Source organism: Ziziphus jujuba, chromosome 2 (assembly GCF_031755915.1).
Source record: "Ziziphus jujuba cultivar Dongzao chromosome 2, ASM3175591v1".
NCBI lineage: Eukaryota > Viridiplantae > Streptophyta > Magnoliopsida > Rosales > Rhamnaceae > Ziziphus > Ziziphus jujuba.
The window spans coordinates 32,988,060-33,010,099 of NC_083380.1; the positions used below are offsets into that span (position 1 = coordinate 32,988,060).

The 22,040-nt window shown below is 32.1% G+C and overlaps 2 protein-coding genes across 2 annotated transcripts; one reads left to right on the forward strand and one right to left on the reverse strand.

Moving 5' to 3' along the window:
* The first annotated feature begins 653 nt into the window (after nt 1-653).
* On the forward strand, nt 654-1,784 carry LOC107434978 (UPF0481 protein At3g47200-like). The gene has a single exon (XM_016046508.3). The coding sequence runs from the start codon at nt 654-656 to the stop codon at nt 1,782-1,784; it is 1,131 nt and encodes a 376-aa protein (XP_015901994.3).
* A 2,380-nt stretch (nt 1,785-4,164) lies between these two features.
* LOC112489348 (AP2-like ethylene-responsive transcription factor AIL6) lies at nt 4,165-5,972 on the reverse strand. Its single transcript, XM_060815115.1, has 6 exons — nt 5,941-5,972; nt 5,494-5,566; nt 5,270-5,343; nt 5,128-5,178; nt 4,967-5,043; nt 4,165-4,736 (listed from the first exon to the last, which is right to left on the reverse strand). Exons 1-6 carry the CDS (start codon nt 5,970-5,972, stop codon nt 4,384-4,386), a joined length of 660 nt encoding a protein of 219 aa, XP_060671098.1. The 3' UTR covers nt 4,165-4,383.
* Nucleotides 5,973-22,040: the final 16,068 nt, after the last annotated feature.

Genomic DNA, 22,040 nt, shown 5'->3' on the forward strand with positions numbered 1-22,040 from the left:
AAATAGAATACATTTAGTTTAATGAAAATATTTATATATTTACGGATCTCTTACAATTACATTTTTTTTTACTTAATTTTCATTATCCAACTATGTATTTCTTTATAATTTTCATTTTTTTTCCTTAATTTTCATTATCCAACCATGTAGTTCTTTATAATTTTCTCAAGCAATTCCAATTCTTTTGTGAATAGTCCCAAGAAAGAAAGTAATTTGAAACTTCACTTACAATTGGAGATTGTATCTTTCATTCCCTTTTTTTTTTTTTTTTTTTGGGGACAGGGATTACTGTATCAATGTAGACTAAAGGCTAAGGACACATTGAAAAACCATATAATTCACATCAAGAGGCACCTGGAGAGGAACTCCTCTCTGTATCAAAAATGGCGGAACAATCTTCAGCAGCAAACGAACACAAAATCAACATTCCATATGATCAAGAATCTGATGACAAGGGTTTTGCTGAAATATACAATAAGTATTTAACTTTAATAAGCAACCAACAAGCAGAATGGCCCAAGATGCCAAAGGCTTCAAATATGCTGCGTAATCTTGACAAAAATAATGATTGCTTTGATCCTCATGTGGTTTCCATCGGTCCTTATCACCATGGGAAACCTCACCTCTAAGAAATTGAGAACCTCAAGACTGAAATGGCGTTGCGATACTGTGGCCGTTTTCCACGACCTGGGGTTTCTGATTTATACGGGAGAGGCTCTGATTTATACGAAAGAGTCAAAGATGTGGCCAGCGAAGCAAGGGGATTCTACAATAAGGAAGGATTGAATAATATCGATGATAAGGTATTCACAAAAATGATGTTTCTTGATGGTTGCTTCATTCTGGAATTCATTATTATGTGCTTGCCGATGAGAGAAGAGAAGTATCATAGTAATATGATAGCTAATGTCAAGCAAGACTTGTTCTTGTTAGAGAACCAACTCCCTTACATTGTCCTCAAGAAGTTAATGGAGGACAATAAACAACATTGGAAGATGATGATTGAAATATTCATCATTATCTGGCGAAGACTTCATCCTGCAGTCAAACCAGAAGATAAATCTCCTCTTCACCTTCTAGACATGATGAGGGCAAGATTTGTGATACAACGTGCTACTGTCCCCGGTAGAAAATCTCAAATATCTGGGACCGATGATCGGAGAAGCAGTTCCGACGAAAGGTTCAGCCTCAACAGAACAGCCAGTGATTGGTACTTTTATCATCCAGCCACGATGCTCAAGTCTATGGGAATCCAGTTCAGACCAAACAAAACAAGTAATCTTAGCGATGTCAAGTTTGAATCTTATCGACTGGCCAGGGGAGTGCTCACACTTCCTCCAATAGGTATAGATGCCTCCACCAGATCTCTGCTGCTCAACTTGTTGGCTTTTGAATCAAGTTGTCATAACAAATTGGCATACAACAGGCAGCAGGGTGTCGTCCCCTCTTATATATGCTTCATGGACTCACTCATTGACAATGCTGAAGATGTGTTGATCCTCAGGAATCAGAACGTCATCAACAATTGCTTGGGAAACGACCAACTGGTTGCAGATCTATTTAACGAAATCGCAAACAATTTGGTCCCAAACCCTCATACTTACGTTGAAGCTAAGCTTGGAATTCAAAATCATTGCAGTAACAAGTTCAAGAAATGGATGGCGGAAGGTCACCACGTCCATTTCAGAAACCCTTGGACGCTTCTTGCATTATCTGGTTCCCTTTTATTCATCGCGCTCACTGCCGCTCAGACTTATCTTGCTGCAATGGAGCTCAAACAATGAATAATTAATAGGTATGTATGTGGATTTTGGATTTGGCTTCTCCTCTTCGTAGTCTAGTTATTGTTCTTGAGTTTATTATGTTATTTTACGCATATTATATATAGTCATACAGCTTTGCTAGAGTGGCCATGTATATATATATATATATGCTCACTTTATGGAATGCGTAGAGTGTTCTTACATGTCAAGTAAGATGATGCCGAACATACAATTATTGAAAAATTTATTTCTACAGATCTTGTCAATGCAAGTTCGTATACTGGTGAGAAGCCTAATTCTGAGTCACGGTTAGAAAATTATAGTTCTGATAACTTTTTTCATTAGAAATTTTAGGAAGGAATTTCTAATATTTATTAGAGATTCATAAATTCTAATTTCACTTAAGAAAAAAGGGATTAGATTAAGTCTGAAACTCTCTAGACTAGAAATTGGATAGAATTTGGTCTTTTGTTAACCTAATTAATCGAATATAGGAGGGATAGAGGGGAAGTCAAAGTCTTAGAGTCATAATTTTTGTCATTTCCATTCCTTGTGTGTATTGTTTCTCTTGATTTCTTGTCCTACTACTTTAGTTTAATGTTAATATTAGTTCTAATTTACGTTTGTACTAGTTTGCCTAGATAAAAAGAATTAATAAATAATTTTGGTATTTAATAAATAAAAAGAATTAATAAATAATTTTGGTATTTAATAAAGTTTTGAACATCAATTCTCGAGAGAATGATACTCATTCATCACTTTATTACTTGTGCAATCTGTATACTTGTGGAAATAACGTATCATGCTCTAGTGGATTGGCCTAATATATATGCCTATTTCTATTTTTCTTTCTCTTGGTTTGGAACTTTTAACGAGTATTACTATGGTTTTCAGAATTTCTATTAAAACTGGTTATTTTTCTATTTTGTGCTAGTTTGTTATATCCAATTTATGAGGAGGTCTAATTTAATTCTCGGTACCAGTTCAGTAGAGTTTTCTTAGGTGAGGCCATCTTGGGTGTTCAGAAAAGGCCTTGGAGCAGTCTTGTCATAAAGGATTTTTTTAAAAAAAAAAATTATTTTATGCGTATAGCGAATTTATTCATTTAGTACACCGCTCATGTTGGGACTAAGCAATTTTTTTATTTAATAAGAGTATTCATTTATCAAACATTCATTTATTTAGGTTTTACTATATATATTTGAAAACTTACATTTTTATTAGTTTTACTTAATAATATATAACTCAATTAAACATGGCAAATTTTAAAATATTGATCTCTCAAATCTCATTAATATAAGATTCATATATAAGACTAGTAGACTTTTTTGCCTTTATTGTGAAAAATAAAGTTTCTTCCTCATCATGCAAAGTTGACATAGAAGACAAATACATACATATATATATATATATATATGCATATGCAAAAATACAAAAATCCAAAAAATGATCAGAGTGAAAAGTAAAAATTGCTTGGTGGAAAGTTTCAATTTTTTGGCTTTATAGTTGATTTATTTGATTTCTTTTCTTTTCCTTTTTTTAGGAAATTATTGGAAAACATAAAACATGAAATATTCAAGCAATATTTGAAAGGTGTTGGTGAATTGTATTTGGAAAGTAGTGGTATTTTAAACACTTTGCTAATTGTTATATACATGAAAATATAAAATTAGAAATTAAAATAATTTGCCTAAATATATTAATTACAAAAATTTTGTTTTTCTTAGCCCATGTTATGATTTGTGAATGCTTATTTTTATTTTTATACCTAAACCAAAATCTTTTAGATATGCTAAAAAAATATAATATATTATTTATATTGAAATTTTTAAGTACAAACAATCAAATACTTTTATAAATCAAATTTATTTTCACTCCATTTTAATTGAATCAATTTACTTATTATATAATATTTAATAGTAATACTTATTTTTATTTTTAATAGTTTGATAAATTAAACTTTCAATTAATAATATATATTACTTAATATCCAATAACTTTATAATATTACGATAGATTATAACGTTACTATGACACAGTACATCTGATATGCTGGTTGGACAACTTTTAAGGTCAGATCAGTTGGTCTTTATGCTCTGTTTGTAAATTAATAAGTATATATGCCCTCTGGCAACACCAATAACAGAGCATATGGTAAAACTCATTTTGTTAGCACACTGAGTAGAAGCTAGCAAGCATTTTGATTTTCTAGTGACCTATATTTTGATCTATATCCTTTTCAACATGTCCCATCTAAAGGAAGTTAAATACAAAATCCAGCTTCGTACTAGTGTCTTTTTCCTTTTTCTTTTTTTTTTTTTTTTTTTCCCTTCAAGTCTGTAAAGCCAGTACTTTCAAGTCTCCAAACATACAAAAAACCTCCTGCCTTTACCTAGTCAAAGTACGCAAGGTTGAGAAGTGGATTAGAGTAGAAGGGGTCAGATGTTGGTCAGCTGGTAGAGGTTCAACAAACTGGAGCTTTTCTTTGTAACGTTAGCTGCTAACATTAAAGGGAGCGGAACTAATACTACTATTGAGCCATGTCAATAAGATTGGTGAGGCCATATAAAGAACTCAGCCGGCTGTGGAATCATGGTCACCGGCGCCACCACGGAAGGGGTCATACCAGCAGGATCCGAACAGGCAATATTAGTTGAGGGTGTTGGTAGAGATTGTGATTATAAGCCGCTGCCGAGGCATCGAAAGGAATTCCACATGGAATGGTTGATACCGGTTGAATTGCAGCGAAGTTGATGTTGTTGATGCCACTGCTGCAGTGAGCTTGCTGATCGCGGTTTATAGATGGCTTCCCTTCTGAGTTCAGAGACAGCTTCAAGCGCTTAGCGGCACCTCCAACAGGAAGAGCATTTTTGGCAATTGCTTCAACATCATATCTACTCATCTCAAAGTCATTTAGACCCCTGAATTTTATTGCTGCAATGCCATAGGCCTCTGCTGCTTCCTCCTCAGTTGCTGTTAACATATGACAAGGAGAGCACAGTTATTTAGATATCCACTATACCTGTCAATAGTTCTTAACGTAACTATTACTCTCACTAATCATAACAAAAGATCTGATGATCTCAAAGTTTGTTGGTAGCAATTCGTTGACTTTAATTGTTGCCAAACCAAGTGATGTTTGCAATGGCCTTTCAACCAAAGTATTATTGCCACAAACGTGTAACTTGGTAGACTGAATTTACCAAATGTCCCCAGATATAGATCTTTGTTCCCAGCAACACGGCCTATTCTCGCTTGCCATCTACCTTGTTGGTGATGCCTGCTTGAATAAATGCATAAATGCATCACGTACCTCAGCTTTTTCTAGTGAAAATAGTAAATAAGTGCATATGAATACACCAACCGTGTCACACCCCTATATATTGAAGCCCCCCTAGAAAACCCACTGCTTTTCCTGCAAACAAAGAAAAATTGGTGTAAATTACAACCACTTTGATTACAGAAACTCAGGCAAGATATAACATAACAAACATCGTGGTTCAAACCTCCTGAGGGATGCAATGAATTCTTGCTTGGTTACATCTTTCATCTCTTCCAGCTCCTTGGTATAGTTTGTAACCTGATAAAGCAATTTAAAGTATACATTTAATATTAGAGAGATCATATCACAAAAAAATAAGGAGATCAACATATACTACCGCTCTAGGCCCAAAGAAAAAAAACAAACAAAAACACTCTTATGTCTAGGATATTTAAGTTTATAAATTACTGGAAAGTTGGTGGTTGCAGTGGGTCCCCAGTAGTGACTTTGGTTATTTTTGGGCAAAAACATTTCTCCTTTCCTATTAACATACCATAAAATTTCTTATGATTTAAAAATTCTAGATTTATCCACATCAATACTTCCCTTTAATCTAATCTTAATTTGCTTGTTTCACAGACACTGGAGATGAAGAGGACTGTACAGTGAATCATTGCAAAGATGCCAAAGCCAAATTAATCATCTATGAAGATTGACTTTGTTTGTACAGGTAAATAAAAGTCACTTATCAATTGTACCTGCTTCTTAATTCCATATACAAGTGTCAATTTATTCACCATTACCATCTTGATATTCATTTATTTAGTTGTATTTATATTTTAATGATTTTTTATCTTCAGCAAGATTGTAAAACATCATGGATTAACAGTTTGGTCATGATTAGAAATTGTTTACCTTCTGAAAATGTTTAACAAGTCAGAAGACATCATACAGGTCACGTGGTGATTATTAAATTTCTTGAAACTCTGTTGATGTAAAAAAGACTCCCAAAACTCTGGGCTACTGTGCTGCATTAATAGTCTCCCCTGCAATTTCAATTTTTTAAGTTTCTTTAGATAGCATGATATGTCAGAAGAAAAACAGAGCCACTCTGTTTTGGTTCTGCGACTATATAGAGACTTTTAAGCTCGGGGGGGGGCGGCGGTGGTGGGTGGGGGAGAGAAATTTACAAGTAAAGTGGACAATTTTAGTCTTATGAAGCAGAGAGTTCTCAAGCGACAGCAAGCAGTAAAGGCAGATAGAATCATCATGATTTTAAGTGTGGTGTCCACCATTGATGGGCATCAACCAGTAGAGAAAATAAAATCCTTTTGATGTTGAAAATAAAAATAAATTCATCAACATGGAAATGAACTGGAGCTTATGGTGGGGAATTCATCCGACATTGGAAAGTGGTAGATTATGATTATGTTGAAAATTGAAGAATTAGGGTATTGTCAGAATCCATAAATGTATTTTTCATTTACTGTTAAACCTAACCGACATACATGTCATATATACATTATTCCTAGCTTGTCTGATATCGTTTATTATTTGGTGGAAGCCACTAGGAAAGTGCAAGTACTGGGTTCTTTCACAATGCTCTGAAAGCTAAGAAACCTTTATAAGTCATAAGTGTTTTCTAATCTTTCGTTTGAGGAAATGTTTGATTCATTTTAAAGAAAGTGTTTCCTGCATGTTTGGAGTTACTTTTTCTTTTTTCAGTATTTGAGGTTCATAGCATGTTTGAAATGAGAAAATTAATTTATCCCTAACCAATTTATTACTTAGTAACCTTATAATTGAAGGTTTATGTCACACCCAATTCTAAATACTTGAAATGTGATAAAAGTTATACTTAAAACACTCAATAAAACTTATAATGCAGAATATAAAAACTCTCCAAACATCAATCATAAATAATATCTAAAATATCTTCAAAGATAAAGAACAAAAATAAACTTTAACATCCAAAAGGTCTTTCAAGCTAACTAATATAAAAAATAAAAACAACTAAACACCATTATTATATACCAAATCCAGCTACTTTGAAACTATGAAGTACCTAAAACCATAACAATAAATAATGATTATAAAACTCAACAAGCTACTGGGTTTGCATAAATACAAAAATAAGGAAATAAATAATAACAAGTACATATTAAAAAATAACCTTTAGTAACGTAAACATAATTTTGTTATAAACCCTAATTGTTAACTACCAAGTAGGACTTGGCATAACATAATATTACCCGTTAGTAATCCATATAAACTCGAGTGCCAGGCAATAACAAGTGAGGAACATAAATTTTAAAAACAAACACTCATACCGGAAAATATGAGTCATACCCCTACTATAATCATCAGTAGGTCCTCCCACATGAAACAATACGTCTAAACCTGAAGATAAAGAACCATAAATTACTAGAGAAATACCCTTACATGATTCATCTCAACACCCAAAAACGTATCATAACATATCATAATGTATCACATAGTGCCTACTAAATACCAACAACTAGAGCAAAAATACATATATCAACAATCCAATAATTTCTTTGTACAATACATGTATATCTCATAAAACATAAACTTATAGAAATACATAAATAGATCAATAACATAAGTACATATCTGCTATGGTTTTAGTTTTTTAAAAAGTCTAGTAACTTACCTTGTTTAGCAAAGTCCACAAAAAAATTAACAACCTATGAATAATACCAATAGTTTCTCATCAGTATAAAATAGAACCATCATGTACCATAAATATCTTATGTATAAATCCAATAATCAAGCTCTTAAATTCAAACTAAATGAATAAAAGTTGATACCATAAGATCATCAGAGCCTAAGCCCCAAAGCTTAAAATCATAAGCTTAGAACAAGTTCAAATCACCAGAAGCTGAATAAAAACCTATTAATCCATAAACAGTCTCTAAACAAGAATTTAATTCCTTATTCAAACAATATCATCTCAGTCTGAAAAGTTAAGAGGATACTGTACACATGCATAAGTAACTGTGATTAAAACAATTTCATAAAACAATAATGAAAAACTATTCAAAACTCATTGAAAATTTAACAAAGAAAAACTGAAACTATTAGATTTTCAGAAACCTTCATTCAATGCTCAAATAGTTTCTCTCTCATGAAATTTTGTGTTCATTTGAAATTTTACAGATTAAAACTAGACACTTATATATACTAATATAAAATTTTAAAAGCCAAACAAAGGTTGAAAATATGGTCAAATTAAATTTAGTAACTAATTGACAGAAACTGAAAATCAGCATTTCACAGGGAAACCCGTCTATACAAAAATTCATTAAAAATAAAATACATTTCAAAAAGAAGTGATATTGTACAAAATTTAACTATGGTACAAATTATTAGTAAAATAGAGATCGAAAACTATTTTAAATCGAATTTTATTCTTTACTAAACGGGCCAAAAAATTAATTCAGACAGCTGGATGTAGGTAACTCAAAAAATCATCACGGCCAAAATATAAAGAATTTGAGGCTAATTTTTTATACACTAATATGAGACATACATAGGATAAAGTATACAAATTTTCGGATAAAATTAATTTTTTTGGATCTGTTTTGAAATTTTTAAATATAAACTATACTGAAATTGTACAAAAAAACCAGACAGAATACATAAATTCAAAATTTCGTAATAAATTGAAAATGGATCCAAATCGCCCAAACTAAATTTCTACTGATTCATAAACAAGTATATTTTCATCCATAAAAATTTTATTTCCAAAAGAAACTTTAAATATCTTAAATAAATTTGAACAGTCACTCTGTACAGATCCCAAATAAATTTTAGATTAGGGTTTCAATAGCAACTCTTCAATTCAACCTTAATCAATACTTCTATAATCCCAAAACTTCTGAAATAATATCATATAAAATAAAAAAGATTAGAAAACCAACCTTGAGCAACTTTGATGTTTTAGAATCTTCCTTTCTATGCCCTAAAACTTGTTCAAAAATCGAAATCTCCAAAGATACTGAATCCCTAACAATTTTAAATGGATACCAAAATCCTGAATTAATATCAGAAGCCCTTAATATTAACCTTAATAGATTTTAGGATTAGAAGAAAAAGAAGAAGAAAAAGAAGAAGAAGAAGAAGAAGAAGATTTACCCGATACCCTAGTGTTGTAAAGTTGAGAACAACGTAAAAGTAAAACGTATTTTTTTTCCTACCTTTTTATAAAACCAAAAATTAGAGTAAATACCCCTTTTTTTTTTTTTTTTCAATTTCTTGATAAAATTGAAATATACTTATAACTAAATCTATTAGGATAAAAACTCTATTTTTTTATAAATAAAATAGTTATAAAACCTTTTTTAATATATATATATATATATATATATATATATTACAAATCCCCCCTCTTAAAAGAATTTCATCCTTAAAATAGATTTACCTTAACTATCGAATAGATGGGGATACTTCTTGTGAATCTCATCTTCACATTCCCAAGTGGCTGCTTCTACTGTATGATTTCTCCATAGAACTTTTACCAAAGCAATCTTCTTGATGCGTAGTTCCTTTTCCTTTTGGTTTACTATTCAGAGTGGTAATTCTTCATATGTAAGGTCCATATTAAATTGAAGAGGCTCAAAACTCACCACATGTGAAGGATCATGAACGTACTTGCAGAGCATGGATACATGGAACACATTATGCACTCCAGATATCGCAGGTGGTAAAGCAAACCTATAAGCTAAATCACCAACTCTATTCAGAATCTCAAAAGGTCCAACAAATCTTGGACTTAGCTTACCCTTTTTCCCAAACCGCATCACCCCTTTCATAGGAGCAACCTTAAGAAACACTATATCTCCTATAGAAAACTCCAAATCTTTCCTTCGATTGTCCATATAACTCTTATATCGACTCTGAGCTACCTTCATTCTCTCCTTTATCTTAATGATGACTTCACTAGTATTTTGAACAATCTCGAGCCCAAAAATCTTTCTTTCTCCAACATCATCCTAATGCACTGGGGACCTACACTTACGACCATAAAGTCCTCATATGGGGCCATTTTAATGCTCATGTGATAACTATTATTATATGCAAACTCTATCAAAGGTAGATGCTTATCCCAACTACCAGTAAAATCCATCACACATGCTCGAAGCATGTCCTCCAAAGTTTAAATGGTCCTCTCTGACTGTCCATCTGTTTGGGGATGAAATACAGTACTAAAATTAAGCTTCGTACCCATAGCTTTCTGTAGACTTTTCTAGAAATTCGATGTAAACCTCGGATCACGATTAGAAACAATCGATAAAGGGACTCCATGCAACCTCACAATCCCATTAACATACAATTGAGCATACTGATCCATAGTGAATGTGGTACGTATAGATATTTGGTCAAACGATCCACAATGACCCATATAACATTATAGCCCTTCAGTGTCTTTGGCAACCCAACAACAAAATCCATTGAAATTTGCTTCCACTTCCATTCAGGTACCATTAAAGGTTTTAACAAGCCAGATGGTCTCTAATGCTTAGCCTTAACCTGCTGACAAACTAAACATTGCTCTGCATGGTGAGCAATTTCTCTTTTCATATTTACCCACCCAAAAATCATCTGTAAATCATGGTACATTTTTTTACTACCTAAATGAAATCAATATGGAGATTATGCGCTTCGCTGCTTCAAATCTTGATCGTTAGGCACACACAATCTATCTCCAAAATGTAGCACTCCATCATCTGATATCCTAAACTCATGCCTTTTTCCAATTCCTATTTCATCTTTAATCTTAAGGAAAAGAGGGTCATCAAATTGTTTCCTTTTTATCCTCTCAATCAAAGTTGATTTCACAGATAAAGCGGCTCAAATGCATGGTCTTCATCCTTCACAATCATAATTTGTAGGACTTCCAAATCCTTTAAAATCCACTTTTGTGTAGTTAACAAAACTGCAGTAAAACCAGTAGACATCCTACTCAAAGCAGCAGCTACCACATTAGCCTTACCAGGGTGATAATTAATCACACAATCGTAGTCCTTCACCAACTCCACCCAATGCCTTTGTCTCATATTCAACTCCTTCTGAGTGAAGAAATACTTAAGGCTTTTATGATCTATATAAATTTCACACTTTTCACCATACAAATAATGCCTCCAAATTTTAAGAGCAAAAACTACCGCTGCCAATTCCAAGTCATGGGTAGGATAATTTTTCTCATAATCCTTCAATTGTCTTGAAGCATACGCAATGACTTTCCCATTCTTCATCAGCATACATCCAAGATCCTTCTGAGAAGCATCACTATATATCACAAATCCACCAGAACCTATTGGAATGGTCAAAACTGGAGCAGTGACCAAACATTATTTGAGCTTTTCAAAACTTTTTTCACATTCATCCGTCCACTGATACTTAAGATTCTTCCTTGTCAACTGAGTCAACGGTGAAGTGATCTTAGAAAAGTCTTGCACAAAAACGATGGTAGTGACCAGCCAATCCTAGAAAACTCCTTACTTCGCCTACTGAAGTCGGTTTAGGCCAATTTATCACTGCTTCTACTTTATTAGGATCAACAGAAATTCCTTCTTTGGACACTACATGGCCAAGAAATGAAATTCGATCTAACCAAAATTCGCATTTCTTGAATTTTGCATACAACTAGTTGGTTCTTAACACCTCTAACACCTTCTTTAAATGATCTTCATGTTCCTCATGATTCCTTGAATAAATTAATATGTTGTCAATAAACACAATAATGAATTTGTCCAAGTAGTTTTTGAAAACTCGATTCATTAGATCCACAAAAGTTGCAAGATCATTAGTTAACCCGAATGGCATCACTAAAAACTCACAGTGACCATATCTTGTTCGAAAGGCTGATTTTGGAATGTCTTCCTTTTTGATACGTACTTGATGATACCAGATCGCAGGTCAATCTTTGAGAAAACACAAGCTCCCTATAGTTGGACAAATAAGTCTTCAATTCTTGGCAGTGGGTACTTATTCTTTATAGTTACCTCGTTGAGCTCTCGGTAATCAATGCATAACCTCATACTTCCATCCTTCTTGTTGACGAATAAGATTGGTGCTCCCCAAAGAAAAACACTTGGTCTAATGAACCCTTTGTCTAGTAAATCCTGCAATTGCTCCTTCAACTCTTTAAGCTCTAAAGGTGCCATTCGATAAAGTGCCTTAGATATCAGTCTTGTATCTGGTGCTAGATCGATCTTTAAACTCTACCTCTCTCTCAGGCGGAATTCCAGGCAATTCATCTGGAAAAACATCGGTGAACTCAGTGACAATTTATACATTAGATATTGTCAACTCTTCCTTTGAAGTATTCACAACACTAGCCAAAAAGCCTCCACAACCTTTTCTCAAACATCTTCGTGCTTGCAAAGCTGAAATTACTCGAGGGAAAGGATATAGTTTAACACCTACAAATTTAAACTCATCTTCCCCTTCAGGTTGAAACACAACCTCCTTCTCAAAACATTTCACATTGGCATGATAAATTGCTAGCCAGTCCATGCCTAGAATTACATCAAAGTCTTGCACATCCAAGATTATCAAATTCGCAATTAGATCTCTACCATCAATACTAACAATGCAAACTTCAAAAATTAACTAGCATGCAATATCTCCCCAAAAGGGGTAGCTACACACATCTCACAATCCAAATTCACAGGTTTCAAGTCAAGTTTACATTCAAAGCTACGAGATACAAAACAATGTGTCGAGCCAGAATCCATCAATACAAAAGCTGAGTGTCAAATTTAGAAAGCATATGCAACAAAAAGATAGTCCTATGGATTTGGCATTTAACTTATTATCTTTAAGGTTTTATCTAATTGTCTACAAGATCCTATATAAACCTTAGCTCTGATACCAAAACTGTCACACCCCAACTCTAAATACTTGAAATGTGATAAAAGTCATACTTCAAACATTCAATAAAACTTATAATGCGGAATATAAAAACTCTCCAAACATCAATCATAAATAATATCTAAAATATCTCCAAAGATAAAGACCAAAAATAAACTTTAACATCCAAAAGGTCTTTCAAGCTAACTAACATAAAAAATAAAAACAACTAAACATCATTATCATATGTCAAATCCAACTACCTTGAAACAATGGAGTACCTGAAACCATAACAATAAATAATGAGTATAAAACTCAGCAAGCTGCTGGGTTTTGCATAAATACAAAAATAAGAAAATACTTAAAATAATAATAAGTGCATATTCAAAAATAACCTTTAGCAATGTAAACATAATTTTCTTATAAACTCTAATTGTTAACTACCTAGTAGGACTTGGCGTAACATAATATTACCCATCGGTAATCCATATAAATTCGAGTGCGAGGCAGTAACAAGTGGGGAACACAAATTTTAAAAACAAACACTCGTACTTGAAGATATAAGTCATACCCCTACTATGATCATCAGTAGATCCTCCCATGTGAAACAATACGTCTAAACCCGAAGGTAAAGAGCCATAAATCACTAGAGAAATACCCTTACATGATTCATCTCAGCAACCAAAAACATATCATAACATATCATAACGTATCACATAATGCAAACTAAATACCAACAACTAGAGTAAAAATACATTTATCAATAATCCAATAATTTCTTTGTACAATACATATATATTTCATGAAACATAAACTTATAGAAAAACATAAATAAATCATTAACATGAGTGCATATTTGCTATGGTTTCAGTTTTTTAAAAAGTCCAGTAACTTACCTTGATCAGCAAAGTCCACAAAAAAATTAACAAACTATGAATAATACCAATAGTCCCTCATTAGTATAAAATAGAACCATCATATACCATAAATATCTTACATATAAATCCCATAATCAAGATCTTAAATTCAAACTAAATGAATAAGAGTTGATACCATAAGATCATCTTAGCCTAAGCCTCAAATCTTAAAATCATAAGCTTAGAACAAGATCAAATCACCAGAAGCTGAATAAAACAATCTCTAAACAAGAATTTAATTCCTTATTCAAACGATATCATCTAAGTCTGAAAAGTTATGAGGATACTGTACACATGCATAAGTAACTGTGATTAAAACAAATTCATAAAATAATATTAAAAAACTATTCAAAACTCATTGAAAAGTTAACATAGAAAAACTGAAACTATTAGATTTTCAGAAACCTTCATTCAATGCTCAAATTGTTTCTCTTTCATGAAATTTTGTATTTATTTGAAATTTTATAGATTAAAACTAGACACTTATATATACTAACTTAAAATTTTAAAAGCCAAAAAAAGGTCAAAAATATGGTCAAATTAAATTTAGTAACTAATTGACAGAAACTGAAAATCAGCATTTCACAAGGAAACCTGTTTATACAAAAATTCATTAAAAGTAAAATGCATTTCCAAAAGCAGTAATATTTTGGAAAATTTAACTATATATAGAAATAATTCTATATAAAAATTATTAGGTCAAATAGACATCGAAAACTATTTTAAATTGAATTTTATTCTTTACTAAATGAACCAGAAAATTAATTTAGACAGCAAGATGTAGGTAACTCAGAAAATCACCACAGACAAAATCTAAATCATTTGAAGCTAATTTATTTTTATAGTAATATTAGACTACATACAATAAATTATCCAAATTTTCAAATAAAAATAATTTCTTTTGGATCTGTTTTGAAATTTTTACATATGAACTATACTGAAATAGCACAGAAAACCCAGACAGAATGTATAAATTCAAAATTTCGTAATAAATTGAAAACAGATCCAAATCGCCCCAAATAAATTTCTACTGATTCATAAACATGTATATTTTCATCCATAAAAATTTTAGTATCAAAAGAAACTTTAAATATTTTCAATAAACTCGAACATTCACTCTGTACAGATGCCAAATAAATTTCAGATTATGGTTTCAACAACAACTCTTCAATTCAACCTTAATCAATACTTCTATAATCCCAAAACATCTCAAATAATATCATATAACATAAAAAAGATCAGAAAACCAACTTGACCAAACTTCAAAGTTTCAGAATCTTCCTTTCTATACTGGATCCCTAACAATCTTAAATGGATACTAAAACCTTAAATTAAGATCAGAAGTTCTTAATATTAACCCTAATAGATTTTAGGGTTAGAAGAAAAAGAAGAAGAAGAAGAAGAAGAAGAAGAATACTTACCCGATACCCTAGCATTGTAAAGTTGAAAACAACGCAAAAGTAAAACGTATTTTTTTTCCTTCCTTTTTATAAAACCAAAATTAGAGTAAATACCCCCTTTTTTTTAAAAAAAAAATTTCCTGGTAAAATTGAAATATACTTATAACCAAACCTAGTGGGATAAAAACTCTATTTTTTTTTTAATAAAATAGTTATAAAACCTTTTTAATATATATATATATACACACCGTATATTACAGTTTAGCTCCATCAATTATGTATTACTACTTCTGGATAAGTTTTTTTGTCAATTAAAATAATTGAAATTCTTTTAACAGATGGCATTCAGCATTCTTTCTAAGCAACTTGTATGAAAGTGTTCTGCCCCTCTTAGTTGGATACCTTCTCAATATGATAAAGAATTGGGTCCAATCTCATCTGGTTTGAGTTGGAAATTTATTTTCATTCTAGGAAAACACTGCTCTGGTCTGGCCACACACTAACAGTTTTTTTTTTTTTTTTAAATATATCAATGAAGCATTCTAATTCAGTTTCTTGTTTTCTGGCTATCTTTCTTGTTTCATTAGTCTTCCTCATACAACTTCCAAACTTGATATAAAGTAAAATTTGATTCACTGACAATAGAGAGTTTGTGTCCTTATAGATGACCTTGAGCTAGAAACAGAACTTGAACTAAGGTTGGATAAGCATATAAGTATATACAATGGAAAATCTAATGGTAAAATCTATTCAGATCAAAATAGATGTGTAAAGGTAACTTGTTAAACTTAATATAGTGAATGAAACTAAGGGTAAGCATGTCATGTATGCTTGAGAACTTAAGTATCATTCATCTATCTTTCAATGATTTTACTGGAAGTTGGCCTTCAGATAGTTCAAAATTGGACTTCAATGAAAGAAACTTCATACAATAAGTCACAAAGCATATACATTGGTGGTGGTGGCTACTTGGTGACTTTGATAAATAAGGGACTAGAAATGTTTTACATTAGAATTTTCACTTTCTTCATGTGCATTGATTTCTCAAATAAAAAATGTCAGGGAGAAATTTCAAAGACAATACCTCAGGCCCGACAAATTGGTATATTTTCAAATTCTTCTTTTGAGGGAAATTGGGGTATATGTGGTCCTCCATTGTCAAAAAAGTGTGGACCTCTCCTTTACCACCACCTCATGACAATACGAAATCAGGTGATTCAATATTATCTGATTTTGGTTGGAAAGCTGTTGTGATAGGATGCAGACTCATAATTGGATTGATGATCCGATATATCATCAACTCAAGGAGCCTAGACTTGGTGTTCAACATCTTTCGTGTGATCCTACCAAGGAGACTATGAGGAGCAAACAGTTGAATTCACTTCAAGTTAAGTAGAAAACTTGGATTCCTATGGGTAAAGTAAGTGATAAAGTTTATGAATATAAATAAATTTATTCTCATTTGAAGAAAATTTGACAAGTTTACCTTTTTTTGGGTTTATATTATTGATGCGGCGAAGAAACAAAGAAGCCTGCAACTTGAAGATGATGCCATTGACAAGTTACCATTACTTAGTGATTTGTGTTTACTGATGGCGTCCCATTTAAATTCTATTTGTCTGGTTTATTAAATAATTGTTAGTTTTATTTTCTTCAGAAACATTTTTTCCGAACTATGCCTTTTATTTTCTCTAAGCTTCCTATAAGTAACATCTTCTTCTCAAAGAAACTGACTTTTTATGCTGCCATTTCTAGCTTTTTGAAAGCTTGTATGCTTTGTTAGATTAATGAACTTTAGTCTTTGAAGTTTCAGAGATATTCCTCTGTTCTTTTTTTGAGTTTGATGTTTATTCATATAGGCTTCCCAGTCAATTATGATTGTGAAGAGTCTAAATTGTCATCTTCGTAAACAATCTTATAAGTGGTACCTAATCTTTAAGATACTATAATTCCCTTTTTTTTTTTTTCCATTGTTATTATTATTGTAGAACTGTTTCAATATTGGAAAGCATGCTTCTCATGTGCATTATTACAAGGACGTCTATGTGATCTTCAAAAGTTGGAGTTCCGGATTTGAGCTGAGAGTAACATACATATACTTTGAAGATGAATCAAGTGCACAATTTTCGAGTCATATTACTGATAATGAATGGGTTTCATTCCCCTGATTGATCTTATAAAACTTATACCTTTTTCTTCCCTTTTTTTTTTTGTGAGAATTTTGATAATCAGTATGGATTGAATTGGAGAAGCTTTTTATGGCCTTCAACTTAATAAATTTGAGGAAGACAATAGAGCTTCATGCTGGTTGGACATCTTTGAAGGTCAGACCATTTGGACTATCTAGGTATATAAATGTTGATACAGCTTTCCTTTCTTTTTCTTGTTGTTTTTTTTTTCTTCTATTTTTGGTAAACTAATATAGTATATAATATATATGCCCCTCCCCATACGAATAACAGAGCACTCAGTCCTTGCATATTTACATACCTACATAAATCCTTTCCTTAAATAATTTTTTTTTATTAAAAAAAAGCACTATTTGATACAAGTATTCTACTCAATGAATATTTCTTTACAATAATACAATTGAATAATTTTTTTTAAAAAATTCCACAGACACTAAGTAGGGAACTGTTTTGCAAACAAGTGGCCAACACTTGACTTGTTGGCCTTACAGATGAAGACGACCGTATATTGAGTCATTGCAAAGATGTCAAACGCAAGTTAACCAACAATGAAGATTGGCTTGATTAGTCAATTATCAAATCTTTTTTGTTGCTTCTTAAAACAGAGCCATTCTATTTTGGTTTTGTGACTATATCCACATTTTCAAGCTTAGACTGCAATATTGTCATATAAAAAAGAAGCTAATTATTGACTGATCATAAATCTGAGTTTGAACTTTGTTCCTCTTCCCATATCAAATGAAAGCTTTCCATATAATTTGACTTATTTACATTGATTTTTTTTTTCTTTTTTCAGTTCTATAGTTTTTATTTTTATTTTTAATTTCTAAGAACTTTGAAAAAAACAAAGACAAAAAGAAAATACACACACACACACACACACACAACGAAATACATATACATATTCTAAAATTACCAAATTTTTAAAATATTGATCCCCTTCTCCAATTTATTAATAAAACAAAATTATATATAATAATCATGATTGTGTTAAACACAAATTCCAAGTTAAACTTGATATATTTGAAGCTATTTCTTTTTTAAAATAGTGGTACCAATGCACCTTAAACTATACATAGTTTGGCACTTCGTACCCTAAATTTTTGTTTTTTTAACAATATAGACTCTGAACTTCATTTTTTGTTTGCACCTTACACCCTCCTCTTTTCTTTTTTCCTTTTTTTTTTTTTTTGGGAACAGAAGTGCTACTTAGTAGTAGAAACTTGGAGAGACAAACAGAGGGGGGACTCTATCATACCTGCTAACTTCTAGGATGTGAGGTAGGTCTGGGAAGAATAGTTCCTACCTTTGTTGCCCCTCGGTAGAGTGAGTCTACTTAGCGAACTGGTAGGATGTGGAGATCGATTGATCAATATGAATTTTGAGAGTGGATGGTTGACCGCCACCCCTTGTCCTGAAGGCTCTCCGACTGAGGAGGAGCTTACTATCATAAACATTTCTCCTGGTGTATGTGAAAAAGAGTGATGAACTCTTTTTTGTTCGGTGGCACATAGGACAAAAAGTGAGGATGTAAAATGCAGTTATGTGTAGTTTAGAATGCTAAGTACAAAAATTTTCAAATAAAAATTTTTCATAAAAAATTAATAAACCTTTTGTTATTAAGGAGAAATATTATTATTTTAATAAATTAGTAAAGTTTTAAAGGAATGAAAATGCAGTTCTTGAAAAAAATAATAACATGTACATATTACAGAGATTTAAAAAAAAAAAAAAATCAAGTATCTATGAAATCTAAAGTATATATGCACTTTGAGATTAAAAATAATTGCTTTTGCACTTATAATCTCTTATTTGCAAAAAATGAAGAGGGTATCAATCAGTTCCTCTTGTTTTTGCCAGTGATCCTCTCAAATTCGTGTGAGTTTGATCCAGTACATTATTTGCTGAATTCCTCTACCATAACGACTACTACTACTACTACTTTTCTCTAATTGCCACCCTTACCAAAGCTCTATTGTGCTCCAACTAAAAACAGAGTTTACATTTAAGAGGCATGAATTTCAGGATTTTGATGAGGTTCCAATGAACATCTATCCAAAGATGAAATCATGGAAAGTTGGCAGTGACTGTTGTTCTTCTTTGCATGGAGCCTCATGGGATATGTCAACTAGTCATGTAATGAGATTTGACCTCAAAGATAGTTGGCTTCATGGGCCTCTGCGTTTTAACAGCAGCCTTTTCAGATTGCTTCATCTTCGAAAGCTCAATATCTCAAATTTCAAGCCTCACAAAATTTGGTTTCACTTGATCTTTCTTTCAATGGTGACAATGTTTCTAGCTTGTATCTAAGAAGGCTTACCCAAAACATGACCTATTTAAGACAACTTCCACGTTGATTTGGTGCAAATTGATTAGCCTGTACCTATTCACTTTGCAAATTTATCTTCGTTGGCACTTCACTCTTTTCTGGGGTGCCATTTGCAGGGTGAGTTTCCAAATGATATCTTCCATTTGTCTAACTTATAGTTTATCCAGCTGTTTGACAATGTCAATCTTTCCCCTTTTTTTTTCCTGAATTTCGCTCTGGCAATATGCTTAAGTTTTTGGATCCTTTTTTAACAAAATTTTCAGGAAAAAGTACCAAATTCGATTGGCAACCTTAAATCCTTGAATGTTTTGATTCTCAGTTACTCTACTTTTTTGGGGATTATTCCCTCTTCGATTTGGAATCTTATTGAACTTAAACATCTCGACCTTATGGAAAATGGATTTAGCAGTCAAATTCCATATTCACTTGGGAACCTCACACAGTTGGAAGATTTGATTCTTTCATTTAATTCTTTCAGTGGCAAACTCCAATATCACTCCCACATTGTATCCAATATATCAACTTTGAAGGCAACCATTTGACATGTTCAGTTTCATCCGTCATATCTAACTTGACGTTCCTTTCCACCCTTGCTTGGTCACATAATTCATTCACTGGAGTCATTCCTGGTTCTTTATTTAAATTGGGGGATCTTCTCTATGTTGATTTGTCAAGTAACAAGAAGAGCGGTATAATTCCTCAATGTTTGGGAAACTTCAATAGCTCTCTCTTGGTTCTAAGTCTAAGCAGAAACAACTTCAATGGCAATATGCCCAGGACATGTGGGGATAGAAACCAATTGCATACATTGGACTTAAGCTACCACAATTTACATGGAAAGATTCCAAAGTCTATAATTAAATGCAAAGAGCTGCAAATTCTAAATCTCGGCCATAATCATATGACTGACAAGTTTTCTTTTATCGTACAGAGTTTCTAGAAGCTTCAAGTTCTAATTTTATCTTCTAGTAAATTTTATGGCCCAGTATGGCATCCACATAGCTTTTCTGCCTTTGTTAACTTAAGTATCGTTTATCTATCTTTCAATGATTTTACTGGAATTTTGCCTTCAGATTATTTCCGAAATTTGGACTTCAATGAAAGAAACTTCATACAATAAGTCACAAAGCATATACATTGGTGGTGGTGGCTACTCGGTGACTTTGATACATAAGGACTAGAAATGTTTTACATTAGAATTTTCACTTTCTTCATGCGCATTGATTTCTCAACTAACAGATTTCGTGGAGAAATTCCAAGGACAATAGGGGATCTTCGAACTTTAGTCATGCTCAACTTGTAATGATACAGTTTTCTTTTTTTTTTTTTGGCTATTTGTAAACTAATATAGTATATATGCCCTTCAACATACAAATAACAGAGCATATGATAAACCTCATTTTGTTTGCTCATTGATTTTACTTTGGTTTATTTTAGAGGGAAAGAGCACTCAGTCCTTGCATATTTAATGAATACTTGGGATTCACCAATTCTGGACATACCTGCCTAAATACTTTCCTTAAATAAATAAATAAATAATAATAATAATAAGAAAAGCCACTATTTTGATACAAGTATTCTGCTCATTCAAAATTTCTTTACATTAATACAAATGAAAAGTATTTTTTTCTTTCTCTCTTTTTTTTTTTTTTAATTCCACAGACACTAGAATAGGAAACTGTTATGCAAACAATGGCCAACACTTGACCGGTTTGCCCTACAGATGAAGACGACTGTTTATTGAATCATTGCAAAGATGCTGAACGCAAATTAACCAACCATGAAGATTGGCTTGATTAGATAGAAGATTGTCAGTCTTTTTTGTTGCTCCTTAAAACAGAGCCACTCTGTTTTGGTTTTGTGACTATATCCACATTTTCAATCTTAGACTGCAATATTGTCATATCAAAAAGAAGCTAACTATTGACTGATCACAAATCTGAGTTTGGACTTTGTTCCTCTTCTCATGTCAATTGAAGACCTTCCATATATTTATTGCTGCAGAGTATCAGCTGTCATAATCATAGTTGGAGGAAATAAAATGGGCTAAATCCAGTGCATTATAGAGAAATTTTAGTCTACCGTATCTTCAGTTTTGTTAATGCGTTAAATGGAATAAATAATAATTAAAAATGAAACAGGGCAATTAGTCTTTTTAATCCCAGAAGCAGCGATGTCTCAATCCAAAGCAAGCAATACAGATACAAATAACTATTATATTTTATGTTGCCAATTTGAAGAATTGGGGTGTACTTTTTCAGAATCCATACTAGAATTTTGTATTTTTGTTGTTGAATCAAAC